At 40.7% G+C, this 17,497-nt stretch overlaps 1 protein-coding gene across 1 annotated transcript in view; it reads left to right on the top strand.

The window, feature by feature from the left end:
• The first annotated feature begins 345 nt into the window (after window positions 1-345).
• DGKK (diacylglycerol kinase kappa) overlaps window positions 346-17,497 on the top strand; it is a 164,938-nt gene continuing 147,786 nt past the window's right edge. Inside the window, exon 1 of the mRNA XM_053580723.1 lies at window positions 346-858. Within this exon, the coding sequence (XP_053436698.1) occupies window positions 346-858 (513 nt within the window). The remainder of the gene's footprint in view (window positions 859-17,497) is intronic.

Genomic DNA, 17,497 nt, shown 5'->3' with positions numbered 1-17,497 from the left:
CTCCCTCTCCCCTTTTTGTTTCCCTCCCCCCGTTTTTCTGCGCGTCGCTGGGAGGTCATCAAGAGCTCTGCCCAGTACGCGTTCGTAAGCCCCTCTGCTTCCCGCCCATCAGACCCGTGGCTGCTTAGGAGGAGTGTGCGCTCACTGAGGGGCGTGTTATAGCATTGGGAGACGCTGAGCGCCCCCCAGTCAGACCTCAGAGCAGAGCCAGCCATGGAGCGCGGCGGGGGAAAGTTTGGCACCCTGCAAGGGGCTGTTAGACTGGAGTGGGAGGGCCGCCCTAGGGTACTTTAGCCCTCCAGGCTCAGGGGCGCAGGCTGCCCAGATCTGAAGTGGTGTGCGGCCATGGACTGCGGAGCTGCTGCGGCCCAGGGCACTGCCCCGCCTCAGGATGGAGAGCAGCCGGCTGAGTCTCCAGAGCCACCGCCACCGTGGCCGCCGCAGCCGCCGGCTCTGCCGCCGCTCTTCCAACCTTCGCCAGTACCGGCACCAGAGCCCTGTCCTGAGCCTGCTCCAGCATCTTGCGCGGAGGCGACCTTAGAACCAGCCACAGAATTAGACACAGAACTGACTCCAGAACCAGCCACAGAACCGGCCCCAGAGCCGACCCCAGAACCAGCCCCCGAACCGGTCCCAGGGCCGGTCCCAGAACCAGCCACTGAACCGGCCCCAGAGCCGGCCCCAGAGCCGGCCTCAGAGCCCACCCCAGAATCTACGACCAAACCGGCCCCAGAGTCAGGTCCAAAACCGAGTTCAGCACCATGTCTATTGCAGTATCCGGTGGACACTCTAGAGAAGGGTTTAAAGACCCAATCGTCTCCATCACCCCGATCGCCAATGTCATGGTCCAGAATAAAGGTAAGAAAAAGAGCACCATGAGAAAAAAGCAAGGTAGGGTCAGATAGCTACAGAGCGGGAAGGACTCAGGGTACCCCTTGCATCCTGTTTGGCTTCCATTGGCTGGACAGGATGCTCCGAAAGATGTAGAGATCGGGAGACCAGGGGAGTGGGAAGCGGATGGGAGGCGGTAAGCAACATGTGGGAAGTGAGAGTGGGCTGTTTGGGGCTAGAAACCGGGTGACAGCAGGGGATGAGAATGGAAGCAGTTTTTCCCTTTGGGAGAAGTGGCAGTGTTGTGAGAGCCAATATCTTGAAAAAGAGGAGGAAGACTCCCTCAGGAAGTGCAAGAGATCTGGAAAAGTGTTTGGGGCTGGCCCTGAGTACACAGCAAACGGGATTGAGTGAGGGCGGTGGGACACACCTCTTAGCTGAGGTCACTGCCGCAGAGGCCCAAGCTGCGGAGCTGCCGCCTTCTTGCCCCCTCACTGCCACTGGGGAAGGGGCGCCTTAACTGGGACATAACTGGCTGCACTCCAGGGAGATGCCGGGCGCCTCTTTGGGCTGCTGGGAGCTGGTATTCCCTGTGGAGATGAGGGAATGGGCGGCGCCCACGCTCACTGCAGGGGAAGGGCCGGGTTCCCCTGGGAAGAAGAGCAGAGCATGCGTGTGTTGAAATCACCATTCCATATGTCTGCAGGATTTCCCAGCAGATAGGTGCAAATACAGTGATACAGTGATGCGCAGTAGCGTCACAAATGGATAACTGGTATCCCCACCAGGGCCGGTTGAAATGGTACAAGAGCCCTTGTTTAGAGACACGCAAATAAGAGTTGACATCTGAGAGAGTGTGAATAGGAACCCTCATCTCTACCCATCTACAGCAACGCCTTCTCCATCTATGCACTTAGCCAGTAAAAGATGAGTGAAGAATCCTCCAGCACCCGCCCAAGAGGGAGGAGGGAGGAAGAAAGTTTTCCGTATTTGCCTTGAACCTATGAAAGCCCATCTGCTCTTCAGCGGGAGTCTGTTTTTCCTGCTTTCTTGGTGTCCCCCCCCACTCTTCCTTGCCCCTAATCTTCGTTCCACTAAACTGAAAATCACGATAATGCATGCATACACATTTAGCTTCCCCTGAAGGAACACACACACAAGGACACATGCACACACAGAAACAAACGAATAGCGCAACACGTCAACAATGTCCGTTCATCCCGCCGCCTGGCAGAGCAATAGGACGTGGAAAAGGGACCCTTCTGCTGCGGAACACACACTTGTAGAATGCAGAATGCAGGGGGAGGAGGGGCAGAGGTCCGCATAACCAAATGGAAGCGCTGGTTGCTTCCTGACTTCTGAGCAGAGAGGCTTGAGTTTGTAAAATATCTGCAGTGATGAACGACTGAAAAAGAGGAAGGCTAAAGAGAAAAGTTTCACAGAGGAAAAAAGTGCAGAGGTTTAAAAATAAATGAATTAATTGAATAAGACGATTGAGGACCCAGACAAATAAAAAAAAAAAAAACACTTTCTCTCTCATCAGGGGGTCAGTCCCTCCCTTCCTGCAGATGCCCTCCCCTGCAGTGAACTCCAGAAGGAGAAGGGAGGAGCACCTAAACAAGTTAGGGTGCTCACCCTAGTTAGAGTGCTCGTCCTAGTTAGGGTGCTCACTCTAGTCTTTTGGGGCAGGGGGTGTATTAAGCTGGTGGGATAGAGACTAGCCAGAATCACCTGACTTGTGGCCACTGTAAGTGAAATTTCAGGAATATGGCTGAGGAACTCACTTGGAGATGTAATTACCAGGATGGCCAGTGAATTGAGGCTGGCTGGGGGCCAGGACCACCACCTACCCTCACATGAAAAGCATCCCCCAGTGTGAAAGCATCTCCTACCAGTTTGGCTGAAAAATGTCTGTTACCAGACAAATGAGGAGAAACAAGCTAAGGGGAATGGAGTTAGTTTCTTCTATGTAGTGCACACTCAAGACACTTATCAGCACTGGCAGGAGACCAGGAAGCCAGGGGGTTGATTTTGCCCTTGATAGATCCAGACATTTGTTGAATCACTTATTTGTAGAATGGAGTTAAGAACCCCGACCATCCAACAGGAAAGCCAGGTAGATTAATCACTGATTCCGGATGGTTGAAGAATACAAAGGATCTAGTTAAATCCTCAAATTGCTGGGAGCTGGACCCTCTTACTACACCTTCAATGTCACTATCCTTTCTGGTGCTGTTGGGAACGTCTGATCTTCAGTGATAGAATCATTCTCTGCTTCATCTTCCTCAGACAAATAGTACTTGCAACCAGCTGGCTGGCATCTTAACATTCATCGCAAACAGGTTGCCATGTTAGCTGGGGTGGCATTGTTCTCAAACACTGCCTCCTTGAGGCAAGCTTGGGAAAAAAACAACCATACAACACACAAGCACAAACACGCACAAACACACTCATATACAAAATCTCAGGCAGCAAAACAAAATGCAGGTTTCATCAATGAAATACTACATAGAAAGCATGAACCTAGCCTGATAACTCAAAGGATGAAATAAGCAAAACCCAGTTTTTGAATGTAACTGCAAGTTTCTCTCCAAGATAATTTTGCTGACTGGTATTGCAGTAAAAAACCAACATCTACCAGTTAGCCCCTGTTCTCTTTGGGGTTTTCAGCAAGGTTTCAGAACCTGCTGGTTGCAATTCTATGCCAAGCATGAGAGTAGAGACTGAGAAAAAGGGTCTCATGTTTCCTTTCCAAATAGCTAGTAGGGTAGCACAGTCCGTGAACCAAATCTGTCTATTTCCTTCCTTTTTAAAATGTTTTGATTCCCAGGAAATGAGCCTTGGCCTCCAACCTGGTGGAAGCAAGTGTAAGTATAGATGTGTGAATTGGTTCTTTAACAATGCTATAACTCTCTTGGAGGGAGTGGGACTTGTACTGAGTAGACCATATTTGTTTCTCTCCTCTCAGTTGTGCTTGAAGAAAGACAGTATATATTATATTCATTGAGTTTTTACCAACTATGAAATTATAATCACACCATACAAGTGATTGATGAAAATCTTGGAAGAAAAATACTTTTGCTTCTTTTATTTGTGGGGTAGTAAAAGGAGTCTGTGTATCCCTCCTGATGATTATACAGCAATTACCATTATCCCCAAACCATATCAGTGCACACACTTTTCTTGAACAATAGCAAGCATTTGTTTATATGCTATCTGGTATTCTTGCTGAATATTTTAGTATCTTACCTATTTCTGAGTTTCTCAAAAAAGGAGCCATCTTTCTCAGTGACTAATACAATGCAGGTGTCCATGTTTTTGTTTAATAAACATTTGCTGAAGCTTGAAACCTATGAATTCCAATTCCAGCAATGTAGAGCCTGCTGCTGTGAATGAATAAAAATCCATTCTCACTGGCTTTAGAATGAGAAGTAAATGCTTATTCAAATAGCCTGAATATATAGCCCTTAAGGTAGTGCAGTCAATCTTTCCATTTTCAGAGCAGATATTAAGACTATAATTGAGGATTATGTAATCCCTCCTGCTCCTATGGCACTTTATAGTTTACAAAATAGTTTCCTCTGCATTATTAACCCCATCATTTCCCTAAATGAGGCAGCGACATGAAAGAGGGCAAAAATAAAAGGTGACCGCCATGAAGATGTAATGATTAAAATATCTATCGTGGATTTTTAGACAATACCCAACATATGGTTTCTGTGACACATAGGATCCTCATGTGTCTAAGAATAGTCTTTTAGCTGACATTTCATCATCTCTGATGTTTTTTTTTTCCAAAGCAGTAATTACCAGCTCCACTTCTGATGCTCCCCAAGGAGAGCAGTATAGAAGAGGAGCCTGAGAAGGAAAGAGAAGAGTCAGAGAACCTAAACTGATTACTCACAAAGACCTTTTTTGTTTTGGTTTTTCTTTGGGGGGGGGAGAGAATGAAAATAAATAGAAATTTTGCTCAAGACAGGGTGTCCAACCTTTACAAAGACCACTGGCTATAATTCTTTCAGTGGAAAAAAATAATTTTAATGCTTAAAAAAAGGGAGCCATTCTAAAGGGAGATGCCTTACCCTCAACAAAGCAAATAGACTTTATTCTCAAAATAGAAAAAATCTGATTACGGAATTTTTAGAAAAAAATAAACGGACAGTGACTCCCTCTCCAAAAATTATTTAAAGAAAAAAATTCTAAAGGGAAGTTTTCCTCACCCTCATCAAAGCCCATGAAACTTACATCCTCCAAAGAAAATTTTAAAAATAAAAAGAAAGAGAAATCATCTAAGTTAAACAATATTTCTAACCTTAAAAATTCATAAAATTTATAAACTTTATTTGTACTCCAAGGCCCATCCCCCATCCCTCATGGAAACTATGGGGATAAAAATATATCTTTCAAAGAGGAGGTCCACAATTTCACTAAAACTCCCTAACATTATTTCTCCCGATTATATAAAATGTCCACAACAGGTAAATCCGTAGAGATGGAAAGGAGATGAACAATGGCCCAGGACTAGAGGAAAATAGGAGCGGGACATGAGAATAATGGCTAAGGGTACAGGGCTTCTTTTGGAAGTAATAAAAATGTTCTAGAATCAGAGAGTGATGCACAAACTTGTGAATACACTAAGCCCCCAAGAACTGTACATATGAAAATGATGAATTTTATGGTATGTAAATTACATCTCAATTTTTAAAAATAAGTAAAAGAAAGAAACATCTCATCATCCCAACCTCAAGATAATGAGCCTACTACTCTCCCACAAACAAATTGAGAAAAAAAGAAGTTGGAAAAGGAACTGAAAGAAAGGAAGATCCTCCTAAAGAAGGAGCCTCCAGCCTCACCAAGGAAAATAACCTTTATTTACCACCCCTTCAATTTTTTTAAGAAAAACCAACAAAATATATCTTTTAAAGGTTAGACACTCTCAAAATCATTAAAGTCAATGAAATTTACTAATATTCCCTCTGGATACATGCATTTTAATTAAAAAAGAAATATTAAAGGATACATTCCTGATTGTACTAAATCTCCTGAAATTTTTAATTCTCAGAAAGAGAAAAAAATAGACACAAAGAAATATCTCTCCCAGATGACAAAAAATATGAAACTTTTTCATAAAATACAATATGAAGATTTTAAAGAAAATTGATAATAGAAAGGTGAATGTGTTTGTGGAGGGGATAAAATTAAACTAAAAATAAAAGATAAATATATCTTAAAAGTAAAAAGTGCTTCAGCCTTACAAAGACCCATGAACTTCTCATAAAAACACAACAAAAGCAAATGCAATTTAAAAAAAAAAAGAAAGAAAGAAAAAAGAAAAACCCTCTAATGGGAATAGACTTGAATTAATTCAAACCCAAAGCTTTACTTTTTTATTTTATTTTTTAGAATTAATTTTATTTTGTATTGTGTACATATATTCTGGGTTCACACGATAATTTAATACATTCATCTAACTTACCAAAAGCTTCATTCTTAGTATAGGATTTTTAAAAATTAGAGAAAGTCCTCTTAAGGAAAACTGTCTCCCGCTTCAACAAAGACCCCCTTTTTCTTAAAACAAGCAAATATATTTAGAATTGGGATGAGGGAGAGAGAGGAAAAAAAAGAACATGAATAGGATATTTTAAAAGAGAAATCTCCTTCTTAGGGAATAAAGATGCCCCCAAATTCACCAAAGTCCTAAAACATTTTTCTCAAAACGGAAAAGAAAGAGAGGGTGAGAGGAGGGAGAGAAAAGGGAAGGTGGGACAAGGAGAGAAATGAAGAGAGGGAAAGCAGTGGGAGAGAGAGAAATAGAAGGAGAGAGGGAGATGGAGGGAAAGAAAGAAGAAGAGGGAGAGAAAGGAGGACAGAGGGGGAGAGGAAAGGAAGAGGAAAAGAAGGGAAAGGAGAAGCTGGGAGAGAGGACAGGACAGAGAGAGGGGGAGAGGGGGAAGGAAGGGAGAGGGCAGGGTTAAGGAGATAGATGAAGAAAGAAAGAAAAAGAGGAAGAGAGGGAAGGAGAGGGAAAAAGAAGAGGATGAAGCAAAGGAGATAGAGAAGTACAGAAAAAGAAGAAGAAAAAATATATTAGGGATAATTTTTTAAAGATTGAAAGGAAGAAATTCTCCACCAGAAATGTTCCAATACTTTACTGAAGAAGTTGCATATTATTTCTGATGATCAACCTGCTCCACTCTCTACAACAAAGAGAAAAAAACAAAAAAGCTCTTTCTCAAGCTTCTGTACGGGGGGGGGGGTGCACCCAATCTCACCCAATCCCATGGACCTTATTTATTCTCCAGACTTTACTCTTTCTTTTTGTTAAAAAAAAAAAGAAAGAAAAGAAAAGAAAAAAGAAATTCGTTCAAGGAGAGATGTCCCCAATCTAATTTTGTCCCAAATAGCTCATTGTTGGGAGAAGAGGAAAAAAAGAAAAATCTTACTAAGGAGAGCTCTCCCCAGCCTCATTAAAACAAGTGGTTCTTGTAGGTCCTCTTCACAAAACCTACTTTTTTAAAATGGAAATCCTCCAAATTTCCCATCAAAAATAAAGAATCTTTTCTTTTAGAGTTTTTTTTTTTTAAAAAACCCTTCCATTATAACAGTAGATGCTTTAAACTTTAGTAAAATCAATAAACCTTATTTGTCTCCATATTCAAAAAGAAAAAAAAAATTGAAAGGAAAACAAAGGACATCCTCCTAACCTAAGGTAAATTGGCCATAATCTCACCAACACCATTGAACTTTCTTCCCCTATAGAGATTTTTAAAAGAGCAAAGAAGATAGTGAGTGGGGAGTATGTTTTCTACGAAAAAGTGCTCTCTCCACACACTTCCTCCAAAGAAGAGGAAGTTTTGTATAAAGAAAAGGTAATATCCCTCTCAAATGGTGCCAGTGAACCTTAAATTCAGCACCTAAGGCTGAAGGGTGGTACGTGCATGTTTAATCCTAGGCTGGCTTCCTTCTACTCCTAGCCCCTTTCTGGTTGCTTTTCCTATCACCCAAGCAGGTGCACTCTCAGGAAAGGCACACCCTATCCTAGGAAAAAAAGAATTAGGAAGGCAAACCTGCTGGGGAAAAATCATACCTCTTTCCAAAATCAAAGAGAAATGATTTGGGTATTAGCTGCATCATTGTTATCCTCAAATACTACAGAGAATCAAGAGTTGATGATAAACAGTGACACTTGTGCTATTAGCTTCCAATTAGACACAGGTCCCTGCCTAGCAGGGAAGGACACTTAGCCAATTCAATAATGAGAGTGAACCATCCTACAGTGGTCGTCTCCTTATGTGCTGGCTTCAATGTCCATTCTTATATGGTGATAAAGGGCTTGATTTTCACAAATCCATAAAATTAGCAAGGCATATTTATAAGAACAAGACTCAGTAACCCTCAATGTTTTCCAAATGTTAAAAGTTCACTTATATCTTTTTTTTTTATTGTTGGGGATTCATTAAGGGTACAATAAGCTAGTTACACTGATTGCAATTGTTAGGTAAAGTCCCTCTTGCAATCATGTCTTGCCCTCATAAAGAGTGACACACACTAAGGCCCCACCCCCTCCCTCCATCCCTCTTTCTGCTTCCCCCCCCATAACCTTAATTGTCATTAATTATCCTCATATCAAGATTGAGTACATAGGATTCATGCTTTTCCATTCTTGTGATGCTTTACTAAGAATAATGTCTTCCACTTCCATCCAGGTTAATACGAAGGATGTAAAGTCTCCATTTTGTTTAATGGCTGAATAGTATTCCATGGTATACATATACCACAGCTTGTTAATCCATTCCTGGGTTGGTGGGCATTTAGGCTGTTTCCACATTTTGGCGATTGTAAATTGAGCTGCAATAAACAGTCCAGTACAAGTGTCCTTATGATAAAAGGATTTTTTTCCTTCTGGGTAGATGCCCAGTAATGGGATTGCAGGATCAAATAGGAGGTCTAGCTTGAGTGCTTTGAGGTTTCTCCATATTTTCTTCCAGAAAGGTTGTACTAGTTTGCAGTCCCACCAGCAGGGTAAAAGTGTTCCCTTCTCTCCACATCCACGCCAGCATCTGCAGTTTTGAGATTTTGTGATGTGGGCAATTCTCACTGGGGTTAGATGATATCTCAGGGTTGTTTTGATTTGCATTTCTCTAATATATAGAGATGATGAACATTTTTTCATGTTTGTTAGCCATTCGTCTGTCATCTTCAGAGAAAGTTCTATTCATGTCTCTTGCCCATTGATGTATGGGATTGTTGGCTTTTTTTATGTGGATTAATTTGAGTTCTCTATAGATCCTAGTTATCAAGCTTTTGTCTGATTGAAAATATGCAAATATCCTTTCCCATTGTGTAGGTTGTCTCTTTGCTTTGGTTATTGTCTCCTTAGCTGTACAGAAGCTTTTCAGTTTAATGAAGTCCCATTTGTTTATTTTTGTTGTTTTTGCAATTGCCATGGCAGTCTTCTTCATGAAGTCTTTCCCTAGGCCAATATCTTCCAGTATTTTTCCTATGCTTTCTTGGAGGATTTTTAATGTTTCATGCCTTAAATTTAAGTCCTTTATCCATCTTGAATCAATTTTTGTGAGTGGGGAAAGGTGTGGGTCCAGTTTCAGTCTTTTACATGTAGACATCCAGTTCTCCCAACACCATTTACTGAATAGGGAGTCTTTCCCCCAAGGTAAGTTCTTGTTTGGTTTATCAAAGATTAGGTGGTTGTAAGATGTTAGTTTCATTTCTTGGTTTTCCATTCGATTCCAAGTGTCTATGTCTCTGTTTTTGTGCCAGTACCATGCTGTCTTGACCAATATGGCTTTGCAGTACAGACTAAAATCTGGTATGCTGATGCCCCCAGCTTTATTTTTATTACTAAGAACTGCCTTAGCTATACGGGGTTTTTTCCGGTTCCATACAAAACGCAGAATCATTTTTTCCAAATCTTGAAAGTACAATGTAGGTACTTTGATAGGAATGGCATTGAATAGGTAGATTGCTTTGGGAAGTATAGACATTTTAACAATGTTGATTCTTCCCATCCATGAGCATGGTATGTTCTTCCATTTGTTAATATCCTCTGCTATTTCCTTTCTGAGGATTTCATACTTTTCTTTATAGAGGTCCTTCACCTCCTTGGTTAGGTATAATCCTAGGTATTTCATTTTCTTTGAAACTATGGTGAAGGGAGTTGTGTCCTTAATTAGCTTCTCATATTCACTGTTATTGGTGTATACAAAGGCTACTGACTTGTGGACATTGATTTTATATCCTGAAACATTACTGTATTTTTTGATGACTTCTAGGAGTCTTGTGGTTGAGTCTTTGGGGTTCTCTAAGTATAAGATCATGTAGTCAGCAAAGAGGGAGAGTTTGACCTCCTCTGCTCCCATTTGGATTCCCTTTATTTCCTTGTCTTGCCTAATTGTATTGGCTAGAACTTCCAGCACTATGTTGAATAGTAAAGGTGACAGAGGACAACCTTGTCTGGTTCCAGTTCTAAGAGGAAAAGCTTTCAGTTTTACTCCATTCAGTAAAATATTGGCTGTGGGTTTGTCATAGATAGCTTCAATCAGTTTTAAAAATGTGCCGCCTATGTCTATACTCTTCAGTGTTCTAATTAGAAAAGGATGCTGGATTTTATCAAATGCTTTTTCTGCATCTATTGAGAGGATCATGTGATCTTTATTTTTGCCTCTGTTAATATGGTGGATAATGTTTATGGCCTTGCATATGTTAAACCAGCCTTGCATCCCTGGGATGAAGCCTACTTGATCATGATGAATGACTTTTTTGATGATAAGCTGTAATCTATTGGCTAGGATTTTGTTGAGAATTTTTGCATCTATATTCATGAGTGAGATTGGTCTGAAATTCTCCTTTTTGGTTGGGTCTTTTCCTGGTTTTGGCATCAGGGTGATGTTTGCATCATGGAATGTGTTGGGGGAAGATTCCTTCTTCCTCAGTTTTTTGGAATAATTTCTGCAGTACAGGAATAAGCTCTTCCTTGAAGGTTTGATAGAATTCTGGAGTGAAGCCATCTGGACCAGGGCATTTTTTGGTTGGAAGATTTTTTATTGTTTCTTTGATCTCAGTGCTTGAAATTGGTCTGTTCAGGGGCTCTATTTCTTCCTGGCTAAGTCTAGGTAGAGGGTGTGATTCCAAATATTGATCCATTTCCTTCACATTGTCAAATACCTGGGCATAGATTTTCTGGTAGTATTCAGAGATGAACTCTTGTATCTCTGTGGGATCAGTTGTTATTTCCCCTTTATCATTTCTGATTGAGGTTACTAGAGATTTTACTTTTCTATTCCTCGTTAGTCTGGCCAATGGTTTATCTATTTTATTTATTTTTTCAAAAAACCAACTCCTTGTTTCATTACTTTTCTGAATGATTCTTTTGTTTTCAAATTCATTGATCTCTGATTTGATTTTGGATATTTCTTTTCTTCTACTGAGTTTAGGCTTAGATTGTTCTTCTTTTTCCAATTCCATAAGATCTCTTGTGAGATTGTTGATGTGCTCTCTCTGTGTTTTTCGAATGTAGGCATCTGAAGTGGTGAATTTTCCTCTCAAAACTGCTTTTGCAGTATCCCACAGGTTTTGGTAGCTTGTGTCTTCATTGTTGTTATGCTCAAGGAAGTTAATGATTTCCTGTTTTATTTCTTCCTGCACCCATCTGTTATTCAACAGAAGATTGTTTAATTTCCATGCCTTTGGGTGGGGTCGAGCATTTTTGTTAGAGTTGAGTTCCACCTTTAGTGCCTTATGGTCTGAGAAGATACAAGGTAAAATTTCAATTCTTTTGATTCTGTTGATATTTGATTTGTGTCCCAGGATATGATCAATTTTGGAGAATGTTCCATGGGATGATGAGAAGAATGTATATTCTTTATCTTTGGGGTGGAGTGTTCTATATGCATCTATCAAGCATAGTTGTTCTAGGGTCTCATTTTAATCTCTTATATCTTTGTTTAATTTCTGTTTAGAGGATCTGTCCAGCTCTATAAGAGGAGTGTTAAAGTCCCCTGTTATGATGGTATTATCAGATATCATATTGCTCAGACTGAGTAAGGTCTGCTTCAAGAATCTGGGAGCATTTAAATTGGGTGCATAAATATTTAGAATTGAAATGTCTTCTTGTTGTAGTTTTCCCTTGACCAATATAAAGTGACCATCTTTGTCTTTTTTTACTTTAGTTGCTTTAAACCCACATGTATCTGAAAATAAGATTGCAACTCCTCTTTTCTTCTGAATTCCATTTGCCTGAGAAATTGTATTCCAACCCTTGACTTGGAACTTTAATGTGTCTTTTGAAGCCAGGTGTGTTTCTTGCAGACAGCAAATGGATGGCTTGTGTTTTTTAATCCAGTCAGCCAATCTGTGTCTCTTCAGTGGGGAATTCAAGCCATTAACATTTATTGAGATAATAGATAGTTGTGGTAGTATTCTATTCGTCTTATTTGGTGAGAGTCCATTGCTTAGTTTTATCTTTTGCATCAGTGTGGAGGTTAGGTTCTGTCCTTTGATTTCTGAGTTCTTAATTTGCTGCTGATCCATTGTGGTGGTCAGTGTGCAGAACAGGTTGAAGTATTTCCTGTAGAGCTGGTCTTGTTGTGGCGAATTTCCTCAATGTTTGTATATCCGTAAATGATTTGATTTCTCCATCAATTTTGAAGCTTAGCTTAGCAGGGTACAGAATTCTGGGCTGAAAATTTTTCTGTTTAAGTACATTAAAGGTAGGTGACCATTGTCTTCTTGCTTGGAAAGTTTCATTAGAGAAGTCTGCGGTCACTCTGATGGATTTGCCCCTGTAGGTCAACTGGCGCTTACTCCTGGCAGCTTGCAGAATCTTTTCTTTTGTCTTGACTTTGGACAGGTTCATCACAATGTGTCTTGGAGAAGCTTGGTTAGAGTTGAGGCGACCTGGGGTCTGATAGCCCTCTGAAAGCAGTGTGTCAGAATCTTTGGCGATATTTGGGAAATTTTCTTTTATAATATTCTCTAGTATGGCTTCCATTCCTCTGGGGCATTCTTCTTCCCCTTCTGGAATTCCTATAACTCGTATGTTGGAACGCTTCATAAAGTCCCATAATTCTGACAGTGAACGTTCTGCTTTCTCTCTCTTCTTTTCTGCCTCTTTTACTGTCTGAGTTATCTCAAGAACTTTGTCTTCTACCTCTGAAATTCTTTCTTCTGCATGGTCTAACCTGTTGCTGATACTTTCCATTGCATCTTTAAGTTCCCTGATTGACTGTTTCAGTTCCTTCAGCTCTGCTATATCCTTTTTATATTCTTCATATCGTTCATCTCTTATTTGATTTTGTTTTTGGATTTCCTTTTGGTTATTTTCCACTTGATTAGCAATTTCCTTCATTGTTTCCATCATTTCTTTCATTGTTTTCAACATGTGTATTCTAAATTCCCTTTCTGTCATTCCTAACATTTCTTTACAGGTGTAATCACCTGCAGTAGCTACCTCATGGTCCCTTAGTGGGGTTGTTCTGTACTGGTTCTTCATGTTGCCTGGAGTTTTCTGCTGATTCTTCCTCATGAGTGATTTCTTTTATCTGTTTCCTTGCCCTAATTTTCCTTTCACTTCCTCTTGCTCTGTAAGTTCTTGTGCCTGTGGACTAAGGGTTACAGGACCAGAAGTGTGAGAAGATTGAAGAGCAAAAAAGGGATGAAAGAAAGGAGGACCAAGTGATAAGAAAAAAAAGAAAGATAGAGAAAGGAGAGGGGGTGGGTATAAGGAATATTGACAAAAAGAAGAGAGGCACAGAAAGAGTGAGACAGGGCAATATAGGTGTACAGTAGGGTACTTTGACACAACATTAGAAAAAACCCACCTTCTGGAGGTGCCCAGTTGCGTGGTTCCCTTGAGGTCAGCAGCTCTTTGCTAACCTGATCAGACACAGTACCCCACCTCCACCAAGTAGAGAGGAAAGACAAAAATGCTATAAATCAAACCAAAACAAGCAAACAGAAAACTTTGCGGGGATAAAATTGGGTGAAAAACCAAATGATAGTGGTAGAAACACTAGCAGAAATGAAGTTCTAGTTATTAAAAAAGTCAGCAATGGGAAATTATAATTAAACTAGAAAAATTGAGAAAGAAAAAGGGATCTGTATGGAAAAGATTGAAATTAAAAAACAAAAGAACATCAACAATGTCAAAATAAAAAAAAAAAAAAGAAAAGAAAAAAATACACAACCAAAAACAAAGCAGTTTGTATATGTTATTGAATATTATCTGGGCAACATGTGGTCTTCTGGGGTATGAGATGTTAATCACAGTTCTGATATGACTGGAGGCTGCTGATTTCTCAAACCCCAGCAGGTAGACACCCTATATCTCTCTTCAGCCCACTTAAAAGGCACTTTGAACTTGTAAACTTGCTGAGCAGAAGCTTTCCCAGCTTTCTCTCTGGAATCACTGCTGAAGTGGCTATCCACTTACCCAGTGTGCCAAAACCGGTCTCACTCTGCCCCTGAGGGTTAGGGCTGCAAGGCGGCTCAGACCCCACCCTTAGGCTACTTGGTTGCTGGGTTACCAGCTCCCACCCGTTTCTAGCTCTGTGACCCTGAGGGCGGAGCTTGCGGGGCAGATCACTGACAATGGTTCCAGTGCGACCCACCCTGAGGGCGGAGCTTGCAGGGGCAGATCACTTACAATTGTTCCGTGTGACCCACGCCAAACACTATTAGCTCCGTCTGGCTCAGCGGCTCAGACTGGGGCCCTAGACAAAGGCCAAACTTCTCTGCACTCCCGCTCAGGCCCTCCCCAAGGCAGTTCAACTCAGTGCCAAGTCCAAGGACACCAAAACAGTTCACAGGTAAGGCCTTTCTGGTTTGCAGTCTCGCTGCTACTGAACTTACAGTTGTGGGCGGGTTTAGACGGATTGAACACACGCGACCACTTGCCGGTTTTCCACTGTTTTAGTCCTCCTCTTGGGGTCCAGAAGTCTCTCGCTGACTCCCTGTATCCTCATAGGAGTGATGATAGGCAGATCCCACCAGCCAGAGATCCCTGGAGTCCTATCTCTCCAGACTCACGGTGCCCAGATGCAAGGAAGCTGTTACTCTGCCGCCATCTTGCTCCGCCTCCTCCAAAAGTTCATTTATTTCTTCAAAAATTAAATTGAGTACCCATTCTATGTGCTATGAGCTCAGCATTGTGCTAAGCACTGAGGATTCTATGGTGAACAAAGTCATGTAGATGAGACTTTCTTGAAGGAAAGCTGGTAAATGAGAGATAACCAATTACCAAAACAAATATAGAAGTGGTGATTATTTGATTTACCAGATGCTTTACTGAGGCATTCACTATTAATAGTCAATTTTCTTAACATACCTCTTCTTAAACTGAAATTCAACATAATAAAATAGAGAAATACATGCTAATTTCAGAGAATCTGAAAGGTCAAGATAGCTTCCAAAAGTAAATAAAAAGCATCTAGCAGTCTACTACTTAGACATAATCACTGTTAATATGTTGCTATATGTTTCGCTTATTTTGTTTAAATATATGCTCATAGTCTGCAGTAAGATTTTAGGGAATGTACAGGTTTCCCCCTGCCCTGACCACATCCCCCACATCTAATTATTAGATCATGTTCATTGTTCTACATTGTATGTGGGAAACACTTGTTAAATTTAGCTTAAAGTTCATGTCAAACTCCTCTATGATCTGATTGATAAACATGTGCGTGAAACATAACTGATCAGGGGTCTATTTGCTATGTAATTTTATGTAGACATAATTGTTGTGGCTGTTCCTATACAAATGGAAGTTTGATATCACATTTACTTGCTGCACTTTCTTGGACACTCAGATTTCCTTGTCCGGCTAGCTTTTGTACCTTGGCCTAGGAGAAGGAAATCTAAACCAAAATCCAGCTTTTTCCTACTGTTAAGTTCCCCAAAGGAAAATCTAAATTTCTGAGGCTCTATTGAGTCACTTTTAACCATATGCCAAAAAAAAAAAAAATTACTAATGGCCTTGTCCCTGTAACACAAAGTTACCTTTATCATGCTCAGCTGGGTAACTCCTACTCAGAAGTATGTGTGAGGACATTATCAGCAGTTATACAGAGATAGAATATTCAATTCACCCAGCTTTCATTAACCAAATGTGATAGAAAATTGAGAGTTAATAAACTGTATATAGTCAAACCAAGGTTCAATTGGTGATTTAAAATGCATCATTAAGATCAGAATCTTCAGCCTTGTCCTGTAGTGTTTAGAGAGTTTTATCTTCCAAAGCATTATAGGCATTTACTATTTAAGCCTCTTGCTTTAAAGAGCCTGTAAAAGAGATATTGACTCCTGAGGATGGGGATTCCTATCCCTAGATTTCCTCAAGTACAGGCATAGGACAGGAGGTTCCCAATCAATACTGCACAACTCTGAGAAACTGGCTTGATGCTTTGCCTGCCCAGAGCTTTGCAGTGTTCTTTTGAAATAAGAGGCAGTGGGCCTGGGGACTGAGCCTGGCCCCTGTCTCTGGGAATAAGGGGATGAAAGTACCATTAAAAGACTAAATTAGGAATATTCACAATCCTGGATATTCATTCATTTACCTTCTCTGTTCTCTTCTGGGATTTTGCAGCTTGTGGCAAGAAATGAAAGGTGTCTGCTGAGTAAAATTTATTAAGCTAATTTTCTGTGAGTAAAGAGACTTTAAACTGGGAAAGTTTTCATTAACCCTGGGCTCTGTCAGTTGAGTCCTCAGTGACATGAGGTTGGCTCAAGCATTATGGTACCATCCTCTGAACCCCAACTCTAACAGTAGTCTCTGAGTCCCATTATATAATGAGCTTGATTGCTAATTTTCCCTTGATAAGTGTCATCTGCATTTATTGTGGACCTATAACATATTATTTTGTGGTTTATTCATATCACTGTAAGTGTCTCTTGCAGAATAAAGGAAAATGTGATATAGCCTTATTAAAACAGCTAAGCATAAACAGTAAAAAGTAGATGAAGCTAAAAAAATAAGATTCTTGATTTCAGAAAATTAACAAGTTGCTACCCTTCTCACTAACCTCAGTTAATGCTTACTGTGACAGTTTCCCTCCTGCAGAGCTAGAGTAGAACATACTTTTTCTCTTACCCAGGTTTTGGAAATTGCTGACCCTTTCTTCCCTTCTTCACTTCTAGCAGCAAACTACTTACTCTACTTGACTGTTAAGACTAATTAAAATGATAGTTTTGACATTGTTATGGTCTTCTCTGCTTTAATTTATTCAACTTGGTGATAAGATTTCTAGGATTTGTTTTTGGGGGGAATGGGGGGAATTCATTTGGTTTCATATGGAATCAAATCACAAATTTAGTGGCTCTCTTTGTGGTCTTCTTTCTTTTTTCTTTTCTTTTCTTTTTTTCTTGAGACAGAGTCTGACTATGTCACCCTTGGTAGAGTGCCGTTGTGTCACACCTCACAGCAACCTCAAACTCTTTGGCTTAAGTGATTCTCTTGCCTCAGCCTCCCAAGTAAGTAGCTAGGACTACAGGTGCCCACAACACCTGGCTATTTTTGTTGTTGTTATTGTCACTGTTGTTTAGCAGGCCCTGGCTGGGTTCGAACCCCCAGCCTCGGTGTATGTGGTCGGCACCCTAACCACCAAGCTATGGGCACTGAGCCAGTTTTTCTTATTATTAATAAGAAAATTATTGC

Source organism: Nycticebus coucang, chromosome X (genome assembly GCF_027406575.1).
Source record: "Nycticebus coucang isolate mNycCou1 chromosome X, mNycCou1.pri, whole genome shotgun sequence".
In the NCBI taxonomy this organism is placed as follows: domain Eukaryota; kingdom Metazoa; phylum Chordata; class Mammalia; order Primates; family Lorisidae; genus Nycticebus; species Nycticebus coucang.
Note: the sequence above shows the minus strand (reverse complement) of the source record. Positions and strands in the feature narration are given on the sequence as shown.